General features: G+C 47.4%; 1 protein-coding gene across 10 annotated transcripts in view; it reads right to left on the reverse strand.

The window, feature by feature from the left end:
• Window positions 1–3,412: 3,412 nt before the first annotated feature.
• Window positions 3,413–12,583, reverse strand: part of TMEM39B (transmembrane protein 39B) — a 253,297-nt gene continuing 244,126 nt past the window's right edge. For all 10 annotated transcript variants that reach the window (XM_085648446.1, XM_085648451.1, XM_085648449.1 and 7 more), the window contains one exon: window positions 3,413–3,768. In XM_085648446.1, coding sequence (XP_085504572.1) covers window positions 3,532–3,768 — 237 coding nt within the window. In that variant the 3' untranslated portion in view covers window positions 3,413–3,531. The remainder of the gene's footprint in view (window positions 3,769–12,583) is intronic.

The following is a 12,583-nucleotide window of genomic DNA, read 5'->3' on the forward strand; positions in this document are numbered from 1 at the left end:
ACCGCTAGGCATTTGGTAAACACCCGTGGTGCGGTGGTGACCCCGAAGGGGAGAACCGTGAATTGGTAATGTTGCCCGTCCACCACGAACCTGAGGTATTTCCTGTGAGAGGGGTGTATTGGAATGTGAAAGTATGCGTCTTTCAGATCCAAGGTTGTGAGAAAGTCTCCCTGACAGAGGAGCGGGAGGACTTGTTGTAGGGTGACCATGTGGAAATGGTCTGAATGTATGTAGGCATTTAGAGGCCGGAGGTCCAGAATGGGCCTGAGGGTCCCGTCTTTCTTTGGTATTAAGAAATATAGGGAGTAGACCCCTAGATTTTGCTGATTGACGGGGACCTGCTCTATAGCGTGTTTTTGGAGGAGGGAGAGTACCTCCTGTTTGAGCAGTGTGGAATGTTCTTGAGACATTGGACGGTGCCTTGGTGGGATATTGGGTGGGGTAGATGTTAGCTCGAGACAGTACCCTGACCGAATGATTTGGGTCACCCATTTGTCCGATGTTATGGACTCCCATGCGTGGATAAAGTTTTGTAGTCTGCCCCCGACCGGAGTGGGATGGTCTGGGGGGAGCGGAGGGAAGTCATTGTGTGGGCGGGGTGGCAGAAAGGGTGGTGTTAGTTTTGCCCCTGTCCTTATTGTTGTTGCCTCTGTAACCACCCCTTTGGTTGCCCTTTGAAAAGGTATTTTGAGGAGGGGACTTGTAGGAGGTAGAGGCGCTATCGGTGGAGAAGCCTCTGCCTGTGCCACGAAAGGAGGAGCGTCGAAAGGAACGTTTAGAGGCTTGTGTTTGGAGTGCCCCCATAGACTTTGCTGTGTCTGTGTCCTTTTTCATCTTTTCCAACGCTTCGTCTACCTTTAGCCCAAAGAGAGTTTGTTGGTCAAAGGGGTGATTGAGTATGGACGCCTGGACTTCAGGCTTGAACCCTGAGATCCTGAGCCAAGCATGGCGACGAAGCAGGACACTGGTATTTATGGCTCTTGAAGCAGTGTCGGCTGCATCGAGGGCACATTTAATGGAGGTGTTTGTAATTAGTTTACCCTCCTGTATTAGTTCATGAGCCCTACGCTTGTGTTTCTCGGGAAGGTGCTGCATAAGAGCCTCAAGTTCGTCGTAGTGTGCTCTGTCATAGCGCGCAAGTAGCGCTTGTGTGTTTGCAATGCGCCACATGTTTGCAGCTTGAGAGGCGGTGCGTTTGCCAGACGCGTCTAGGAGTTTGGATTCCTTGTCTGGCGGTGGGGCTTCTCCTGAGGACTGGGAGTTAGCCCGCTTTCTAGCTGTAGAGACAACTAGGGAATCTAAGGGAGCAGGGCCCTTAATGTATGCAGGGTCTGTGGGTGCCGCCTTGTACTTTTTCTCTATTCTAGGGTTTAGTACCCTGGCCCTGACAGGGTCTTTGAACACCTCTGCGGCATGCTTGGTGACACCCTTAAGCATGGGTAAAATAGATGTGGATTTGTCCTGTATGTCAAATGTGTCCAGTAAGAAGTCGTCTTCCACTGGTTCACTGTGCATGTCCACCCCACGGTAGTGTGCTGCTCTCTGCACTAAATGATGGAAACCTAAGGAGTCCTCTGGAGGAGACGGCCTGGATGGGTATAGGTCGTCCTGAGGCATATCGGGTATATCAGGGTTATTGTAATCCTCCCATGGGTCTGGGGTCCCCGGTGGAGTGGGATCCATTGGGGCGTCCGCCGGGTAATTGTCCGGGTCCCCGTCGTCCGGATCTGGGGACGGGGTCGGAGAGTAATGAGGTAAAGGTGGCGGAGACCTGGGAGGGGGAGGGGGTGGAAGAGGTGGAGGAGGCAGGGGAGGAGGTAGTGGGGAGGGCACTCTGAGGGGAGAAGTAGCAGAGTCCTTCCGTTTGGGCGGTGGAGGAGGAGCCGGAGTATCAAGGCGTCTTTTCTTGATAATTAAAGTCAATAGCCCAGTCTTTGGATCTTTGGACAGAGTCTTTTGTAAAGGGTCTGGTGTAAACAGAGCCAATGGTGCCGAATCGTCCGTCGGCACCGATGATTTCGGAACCGAGGGCTTCGATGGTTTCTGTGCGCCATGCTTTTTTGGGGCCTCTGTTTTTTTCGGCGTCGAGGTAATTTTCGGCGCCGGAGCATCGGTGCCGACTGATTTGTGTTTGTGTTTGGTCGGCGCCGAGAGTCCAGGCTTCGGCACCGGTGGCTTCGGAGTCGAGCTGGATATTACTTTCTTCGGTGCCGGATGCTGTTTTTGGGCACCGGGCGTCGGCTGGCTCGATCCCGAGCTGCCGTGAGACTTTGGAGGCTTCGACACCGGGCCCGAAGGTGGGGTGGTAGAAGCTTTGGTCTTGGTTTTGCCCAGGCCAGCAGGCGAGGGTGTAACCGGAGTCTCTTTGGTTTTGGGCGCGGGGGTGGGAGGGGGCACAGTACTCACGACCCGCTGCGCCGGTGTGATGTCCTCCACGTCGGAGTCGTCGGCCTCGGAAGCGCTGACGACGTCTTCCTCCTGCTCGGTGTGTATTTGCCCCGAAGCTTCGGCGCCGTCTCCGAAGATGTCCGGTGGAGCTGCAGACGATGAGTGCGCCATGGTGCGTCGAGCTCTTCGATCTCGGATGGTCTTCTTCGATCGAAAAGACTTACAGGCGGGGCAGTCTCTGGCCTCGTGTTCTGGAGAGAGGCAAAGATTACACACCTGATGGAGGTCGGTGTGGGGAAATTTAGACCCACATTTTGGGCACTTTTTGAACGGAGTCCTTTCCATCGGCCGGGACCGGAGTCGAGGAGGGCCCGAAGGCCGGTGCCGATGTACGGGATGGAGAAAGTGCCGCTTCGAGAGATGAAGATGATGATGAAGAAACTCGAAGATACGAGGATTTTCCGTCGAGGCTGGAACCGTAGAAGTTCGAAGCCGGAGCACGAAGTATCACATCCGAGCCCGATGTCGGAAAAAAACAATCTGAGGCTGGAGCCGAAGCCCATGCGCAGTACGGACCGAAGGAGGAGTCACCGAACTCGTGACTTCCAAAGACTGTCCAAGAAGAAAAACAAACTGCAAACATCCGGGCCCAACACCAGATGGCGATCTATGCTAAGTGTACAATCTGCAGCTCATATGCCTCGAACTTAATATTTCTGTACTTTCGGAGAACACAGATGCAATTGATCTGCCCTATGAAGCAGCTTACATTGGAGAAACTATGTGATGTGGGAGGTTTGGAAAAAAACTAGAAGGTACAATCAATATTCCTTACGAAACAAGCTCCATGGCTAGATATGTATACGTAGCCAGAATTGGGTCTTTCGATTATACCACAAGTCACTCACTGGGAGTCCCATCTGCACACCATATCGCAAACTGACCCATCCATATAGTTGACAGGTTCTTGATTGCCAGTCACACTACCTCATCATTGTGAACATAAATGAAGACAACACAAAAACAGAGTACAAAAATATGTTTTCTCTTAATTACATCAGTTATGAAAGACAAAAAAGAGATGTAACAAAAATAGAAAGCTCTTTGTATCTGCCCCCTTCCTTGTGACTTCCACAGTAGCATTTAGTTCAGCTTCTGCTCAGAGTCTCTGTTTGCAGCATGGGCGTAAGCCTTTCCTAGCACAATGCGGTCACGCAGCAGTTTGAAGAACGAATAATAGTTGCTGAAGAGTATAAGGGCCAGGGAGATGGTGTGGTGCCACTTCCCTGAGCACATCAGTGAGTACAGCTGGTAGAAAATGAGCGCACCTTCCAAGACAATGAGGATGTTCAAAATCCGTAGAGGTTTACTGAAAAAAAACTGTAAATGAAAATGCAAGAAGATTGTCAATATAATGAACAAGTCAATAAGTAAACTCTAATTAGATCTGCACTATAAAGAAAGAAGACAGTAAGGCTAAACTCCGACATCTGTTTATATGATACTCACAGCTTAGCTAGTCACATCACATGCTTATTCAGCCCAGGCAACTTCAGTGTAAGCCTGACTAGTACACCCATATGATTCCCTAGCAAGCAGAACAGTCACAAGCTTAACCAGAAGAGGCAATATACACACAAGCTACTCTTTAGCAAGTAATAACAAGATATAATTTCACAGGACAGAGCTACTTCTCTAAAACCGGCAATGCCATCACAATTGGTTCACCACGAATAACGTTTGTTACGGTTGAACTGAGCACTTTTTAAATCACTTTTCACTCATTCACACTTGTATCACACAAAAACCCGCTCTGCTGTAACCAGGCGCCGTAGCACACCAGGGAGGCATTCGGCCTCTCTGGTGGGAACCCAATGACGAAAAATGTCACCAGGTTGGTGAGTGAGGGTTCTTTTAACTAACAAGAGTGACTCCTTTTGCCGCTTTTCTCCTTTTTCTTTGGCCGCACTCTTTTGTTGTTTATTTAATATTATCAGTAGGGGAATTAAGAGTGACTCCTAATACTTCTCCCTCTCACTCCTGTTGATTACATATTGCTCCTTTGTGGACACCAAACTGCATTTCCTAATGCAGGTCCTTGATAAACTCCTCCGACCATTCAGCATGGCTGGTTGTAGAATGTCCATTCTTGTGGGTTTCATCCTGCATGCCTGGCTTGAGTCCTCAGGCATAGTAGTATAATGATTATCTGCTTAGGCCCGCCTCAGTGGAATAATCAGAAGATATACAGAGTTTGTTCTACATGCCATTCCTATGGACTGCGTCTTGCCATAGCATATTCTATAGTTGATAGAAGAGTGCATCCACAAGAGTACCTGTGCCCATTTTGAATGTGGTTTAATCTATCAAACAGGCCAATCCAAAATGGTAGGAGTCTGCACACATGCACAACTGTGTCCCTTCACACTCTGTTCTCCATCACCCATGCTTAGGTGAAGCTATGCGCTTGCTGTTATATTGCTTGTGCAGCCTCTGCCATAGATTCAGCACCAACACACTTTCCATATAGGCTGCACTGTACTCGCAGTTTCCAACTTTACACAGATGTGTTTAATGCTTATTAGAAATGGGGGTCTCTAATTGGCAGAGGTCTGCACCTTTGTCCAAGTAGGGACCCTTGCTTCTAGTCAGAGTAAGGGAGTTACACACTTTAGATAAACCCTGCTCACCCCCTGGTAGCTTGTTACGAGCAGACAGGTTTATCCCAAAGGCAATGTGTAGAGTATTTGTACTCAAAACACACAGTAACTCAGTGAAAAATGTCTTTACCTTAAAAATAAAAGGGGCAGTGAATAAACGTAAAGAAATATTTAAAATTGTTATAGATTTCTCATCTCCCAGTGCTGTAAGCAAGGCTTTCACTCCCACCTCCAGTTGGGTTTATCAGATGGCAGTTGTCTTCCATGACAAAATCCACCTGATTCAACAGTCATTTGCCCTTACGGGCACAACCGGAACTGATGAGCTAGTTGTACACTTTCCTAATTCCCCCCCCCATTTCCTTAGAAAAGTCCATGGACATCATGGTTACTCTGAAGTCGGGCTCCCCTTCTGACCCCTGCCCAGCAAGTATTCTGAAAAAGATTGCAGAACCTTTAAACTCTGCAGTCAACTCAGTTCTTAACTCGTCACTTGGACATGGAACGGTACCCAGCTGCTGGAAAAGGGCTAAAATCATCCCCCTCCTGAAAAAACCTACAACGGGCCGTGCGGTCGCATCAAACTATAGGCCCATTACCCTGCTATCCTTTTCTAACGTCCTGGAGAAGTACGTTAACTCTGTGTTAACAGACTACATAGAAGGAAACCATGTGCTTCATGACAGCCAGTCGGGCTTTAGAGTCACTCTAAGTACTGAAACAGCCCTATTGGAGGTTTCATTAAAGCTCAAATGGACAAAAGGGGCAGTACAGTCTTAATATTGCTGGATCTAGCCGCAGCCTTTGACACCGTGTCCCATGACCGGCTTTTGCGCAGGTTAGCACAGTGTGGTGTCGGGGGCACGTGTACAATTGGTTTGCTTCCTTCCTCACGGAGTGGCAGCAGGAAATTTGGTCTCTGCCATTTACAGCTGCCATTCCTCCAATGCAAGTGGGTGTCCCGCAGGGCTCTATTTTGAGCCCCACTCTTTTTAATATTTATATGGCCCCTCTTGCTCGTCTGGCAGAACTGCATGGAGCAAAGATTATTTCCTACGCCGACGATACTCAACTCCTGTTCACTTGTGACAAAAAGGTGGGAGTTTTCGTGGAAGGGAGATACATAAATGTTTAACAGAGGTTTTTTCTTGGCTGCGACTTAACCAGCTTAAGTGTAATCCAGAAAAATCCTAAATCATTTTTTTTTCGGATCTACCCCTTGTGTGGATTGGAATTCATGGTGGCCCGGCGACATGTCCCCTCCTTCGGCCCCAGTCAGTATGGTTAAAAACTTGGGAGTCAAGCTAGGCTCTAGTCTAGCGATGAAGGCCCAAATTCAAGCGGTCGCTGGTACTTGCTTCTGCTTGATAAGAATGGTAAAAAACTTTCTTCCCCCTCCTCCCAATGGAATCCCGCAAGATCGTAGCGCAAGCCTTAATTACATCTAGGCTGGATTACGTGAACATCTTGTATCTGGGGCTGCCAGAGTATTTGCTCAATCGGCTGCAGGTTGTACAGAACGCTGCAGCCAGAACACGCATGTCACCTCACCTTAAGGCGCTGCACTGACTCCCGGTGAGAAAGAGGGTTCAGTTTAAGGGCCTAGTGCTCGCTTATCGTGCCGTCCATGATACGGGTGCAGTTTACTGGAGGAATCGGATCCAACGTTACCAGCCTCAACGGGTCCTAAGATCCTTTAAACAATCCCTCATGGTGATTCCTAAGATCACGAGATCTCGGATAGGAGGAAGGTCATTTCAGGCGAGGTGTGCAGCATCGGGCACTGAGTCACATGGACCCCCAACCAACACTACCTTGGAAAACGAAGTCTATGGATGATGCACGGCCTTGTGGAGGCGAGGTGTTGGTGCCAAGGTCAAGGCCGGTTCCCTGGTTGCCATGGGGGAGGCGATGCGTCGAGTTCAGGACAGGGGAAGTAGGCAGCGCGGACGGGGAGGCATCGGTTCCGGTGAAGTGATACTAAGTTAAAGAGTTTGTGAAGTCCCCCTCGTCAGTGATTGGCTCACGATAACAGGATGCTGGCGCTAGCGTTGTGGGCGCTGGCGTTGTGAGCGCTGGAGTCAGGAAAGCCGATAACTGCAGGCGTTGGAGCTGTGGTGCAGGCAGGCGGTGCGTCATGCACTTCACCAGTGGTGCCCCATGTCTCTGTGCAGGTCGCGGCATCACTGGCAGTGACACTGACTGAGTCAAAGTTATTTTTCTTGCTTTGCAGCACTACCCACATAATTCTCAGGGCCCAGGAACTGGAATTGGCGCCCTTTTGAATGCAGGAGTCCACGTGCTGGTCAGCGTACTGCAGGTGAAGTCTTTGTGTCCCTAAGACTTCAGAACAGGAGGCCAGCACACACCAGCGCTTGGGGATTCTTCTTCAAGCAGATTCACAGCAGAGTTCCAGCCTCTGTCCTCTCCTTGGCAGAAGCAGCCCCTGCAGGCAGATCCAGCAAATCAACACAGCAAAGGGACGGTGATCTAATTCTATGGGGTTTAAGGTCCAATACTTATACCCCAGTTTCTCTTTGTGGCAAGGGTCCCTGAGTCTAGACCAAACCAGTCTGTCGTCTATGGTGCAGCATCAATTCCGGAGGTGGAGACAGCATTGAGCAGAGGAGACACTGCTTATTTAAGTGCTAGTGAAACCCCTCCCACCCCTCTAAATGCAGTCAAGATCTATTCAGCTCAGCTATGAGTCACCCAGTAAAGGGAGGACACACCTCAAACCCCCTATTGGCTGTCTACAGTGAATGCACATCCCAAGCCCCTGTCACTCCATAACCAGACAGCCAATACACAAAACAGCAAAGGCTCACATAATGGGTAAAGAACTACTTTCTAAAAGTAGCATTTTCAAACACACAATTTAAAAACCATCTCCCTAAAAAGAGGTGTTATTAAATACTGAGTATAGAGAGCCTAAACTCCACTTCTCTATCTTGTCCCAATGGAAAGTTATACTTGTAAAATGTTACAAAATAACTACCATGTTAGCCTATTGAACAGAAAGCCTTTTAATAGTGAAAAACGACATTGGCAGTATTTTACTATCAGGACATGTAAAACACACCAGTACATGCCCCACCTTTCACATACACTGCACCCTGCTCATGGGGGTACCTTATGCCTATCATAGGGGTGCCTTATATGTAAGTAAGGGAAGGTTAGAGCCTGGTAAGTGTGTACACTTGCCAAGTCGACATAGCAGCTTACAAACTGCGTGCAGACACTACAGTGGGAGGTCTGAGACAGATTTACAGGGCTACTCGTGTGGGTGGCACAACCAGTGCTGCAAGACCACTAGTAGAATTTGTTCTATAGGCCCTGGCACACTCAGTGCACTTTACTAGGAAGTTACCAATAAATCAAATATGCCAATCATTGATAACCAATTACAACCACAATTTATACAGGAAGCATATGCACTTTAGCACGGATTAGCAGTGGTAAAGTGCTTAGAGTCCTAAAGCCAACAAAACAGGTCAGGAAAATAGGAGGAAGAAACAAAAAAAGTGAGAATAACCCTGCAAAAAGGCCATTTTCAACAATGCTCAAGTGTTCATGCACATCAAAACACTACCCATATAGGCCATATGACCAACACACTTCGATTTAAAGTACTTCCACTTAATAGTGTGCTAGCAGTCCACAAAAACAAGTTGGCACATTGTCAAGAGTATGAAGCACTATATAAATGCAAATACAATACAAGCTTCCCTAGAAAAGGTAATATTAGGGAATACTTGCATAATAATATCAAAACAAGTTTTTCTTGCACAGGCAGCATCATTAGCTTCCTGGCACAGGCAAGGATAATACAAGCCTCTTCAACAACATTTGTTATTAACATTCACAGACAGGCAGCCTCAAACCAAGCTTCCACAGATTAAGCAATGTCAAGATAAAGAAGTACAGCATGGGAAAACAACACAGCAGGCTTCCCCAGCAGAGACAAGGCAACCAGTGCAGCACCTCACACCCACACGGGGGCAGAATTCATACACTGTGCATAGTCGATTCCCAGTAAAGCGAAAGAAAAATGCTACTTAACCAGTATGCATCTGTTATTGGCATGTAGAGAAGTAGATTCACATGCTTTGCATAGCCTCCCATCTAGTGTTGGGTCTGGTTGTTAGCACTTTGTTTTCCGTCGCAGAAGTCTTTTCCAGTCACGAGGTAGGTGACTCCTTTAGCTGATGGTGCGCATGGACATCACGTTCATTGTTAGATTATTTTCCCACAGAGGGTGGTAATGGAGTTAGTGAGAGTAGTAGAAAGATATGTCCATGTATATATGTATCCAAATAAGATGTCACTGCAACAGGTATAGGTACCTGGGGTGGCGGGTGGGCACGTGAATCTACAGCTCTACATGCAATGAACAGATGCATACTGGGTAAGTGTAGTATCTTCATATAAGATAAATTGTAACCAGGTCACTTCAGTAAGTAGCATCTTCCGTTCGAGGCATGTGAGCTGTAGATCACATGCTTTGCATAGACTATATACCAGTTATCTCCCAAAGCGTTGGCTAACCTGTAGCTGTTGCAGTCGTTTGAAATAGTGTACGTAAAACTGCTTGGCCCACACTAGCTTTCTGTCTTTCAAAGAAAAACTACATGATATTGTTTTGTGAATGTGTGAGGTGAAGACCATGCTGCAGCTTTGCATATGTTATCTATGGGTATATTTCCTAAGAATGCCATAGAAGCCCCTAGTTTGCATGTGGAGTGCACTCTAGGGGGAATTGTCAATGTTTGTTTTGCTTTTGATTGCGTGTTTGAATGCACTTGACTATCCACCGTGCAATACCTGATTTTGATATGGGATTGCCTTTATGTGGTGGAGCAAAAGCCACAAATAGTCGTTTTGTCTTACAGAAAGGTTTTGTCCTTTCTACATAGCAGAGTAATGCTCTTTTCGCATCTAAGGTGTGTAAAGCACGTTCTGCCACAGAATCGGGTTGAGGGAAGAACACAGGCAACTCAACAGATTGGTTGATATGAAAGGCAGAAATGACCTTGGGTAGGCCCGGAGGCTAAACATATGGGAACCCACAGACCTGAACACTCACCAGACACAATGGGCCTCCTTGGGATTCATGATAGCCAAGAGAAACATTGCGCAACTGTGGGGCGCTATTAAACCACCTACGCTACAGGTCTGGGAGAGGGATCTTGATTGGTGTATGTTCAGGGAGAAGACTGTATGTTGCCGGGGGGTGCCCCAAAAAATGGGCACGTATTTGGAGCCCTTGGAATAGATACCATGGAGAAATCTGTGCACCTCCTGATTGTTCTGAACCAAATGTCCCCCTCACCCCGTGATGCTCCCCTCTTACGTCGAACTGTAATCCTCCTCCATTGTACGCCTTTATTATTTATTTCCTGTCTGTGTCCTCTGTATTGCTTATCTGAACCGATGTATGTTTCAACAAAAAGATTTATAAAAAATTTAAAAAAAAGACCTTGAGTAGGAATTTAGGGTTGGTCCGAAGAACCATTTTGTTTGGGTGTACTTGTAAAAATGATTCTTCTATGGTTAGTACCTGAAGCTCACACACTATCCTCAGTGATGTGATAGTTATGAGAAAAGCTACCTTCCAAGTGAGAAATTGCAGTTCACATCTGTGCAATGGCTCAAAAGGTGGCCAAATCAGTCTGGTGAGGTCAATGTTGAGATTCCACACTGGAGCAGGGTCGAAGTCTTGGAGGAATGATTCTTTTAAGTCCCTCCGTAAATGCTTTAATGACAGGCACTCTGAAGAGAGACAGATGTTGTCTATTCCGGAGGTATGCAGCTATTATCGCAAGATGTAAGTGTATGGATGCATACGCTAAATTTGAAAGCTGCAGATGTAACAAATAACATATAATGTTTTGAAATGAAGCATCAAGCGGGTTGATTTGATTGTTATTACAGTATATCACAAACTACTTCCACTTTACTGCATAGCAGGCTCTTGTGGTAGGACGTCTAGCCTCTGATGATTTTCAAGCAGTCTGGCAGGTGATTAAGGTAGCCAAACTAAGATTTCAGGTGCCAGATCGCAAGGTTGAGATGACTGGGGTCTGGATGTCTTATCTCTTAAAGTCTGTGCGTGAGGAGATTGGGTGTGAGATGTAGTTTTTGGTGTGGAATTACTGAGCGCTCCAACAGGGTTGTGAACCAGGGTTGACGTGCCCATGTGGGAGCAACTAGGATTAGTCTCGGGGACGCTTTTGTGAGTTTCCGAACCACTAATTCAATGAGTGAGAGAGGCGGATAAGCGTAGGCAAATATCCCTGAACACTTCATCCATAGTGCATTGTCTTTGGACAATGGGTGTGGATACCTGTATGAGAAGCTTGGGCATTTTGTGTTTAGGTTTGTGGCGAACAGATCTATGTCTGGAAAGCCCCACATTTGAAAGAATGGGAGGAGAATTTGAGGGTGTAGTTCCCATGCGTGGATCTGTTGTGTTTGACGACTGAGCAGATCTGCAATCTGATGGTTTACTCCTGGAAGGTGTTCTGCGAGGAGATACATTTTGTGACGTATTGCCCATTTCCAGATGGTCTGTGCTAGTTGTGACAGCTGGAGAGAGGGTTCCCCCCTCCCCCTAAGTTTTTGGATGTAGTACAATGCTATCACGCTGTTTGTACGCATCAGGACAGCTTTGCCTACTAGATGAACTTGAGATGCTTTGAGCGCTAGAAAAATCGCTAGCAGCTCTAGATGATTTATGTGAAGCTGATTTTACTGCAAGGTCCACATGCCCTGAATTGTGTGCGTTTTGAGATGAGCTCCACAACCAGTGAGCGATGCGTCTGCTGTTAGCAATATTTGGGGAACCGGGTCGATGAAGGGCCGCCCTTTTGAAAGATTTAGTGTATTCCACCACTGCAGAGAGCGATGGGTGCGTCTACCAACACTAGATCTGATAACAGACCCTGAGCCTGGTTCCACCGACGTGCTAAGCATTCCTGTAGCGGACGAATTTGAAGTCTTGCATAGGGGACTATTGGGATGCAAGATGCCATCATCCCTAGTAACTGCATGAACACTCTAGCTGCCAATGAGTGTTGTGGATGAAACTGAGAAATTAGAGTCTGCATATTGCAGATCTGGCCGGATTGGGGTAGGTATTTTTAGTGGCTCCCAAATATGCTTGTGTGTTGGATGGTTGGAGATGGGATTTGGACAGATTTACTGTGAATCCCAGATCGTGGAGCACCTGCACTGTTTCGCGAGTGAGACGTAGACAGCTTTGTTGCGAGCCGGCTTCTATGAGCCAGTCATCTAAGTATGGGAAGACATGAATGTGTTGTCTTCGTAGATGAGCTGTGACTACTGCCTGGCATTTGGTAAAAACCCTGGGCACGGTAGTTACTCCGAATGGGAGCACCTTGAATTGATAATGCTGGCCTGCTACCATGAACCGGAGGTATCTGCGGTGAGCAGGGTGTATTGGGATATGGAGATAGGCATCCTTTAAGTCCAGTGTGGACAGAAAGTCGCCTTGTTGAAGGAGCGGGAGCACT

Source organism: Triturus cristatus, chromosome 3_2 (assembly GCF_964204655.1).
Source record: "Triturus cristatus chromosome 3_2, aTriCri1.1, whole genome shotgun sequence".
NCBI lineage: Eukaryota > Metazoa > Chordata > Amphibia > Caudata > Salamandridae > Triturus > Triturus cristatus.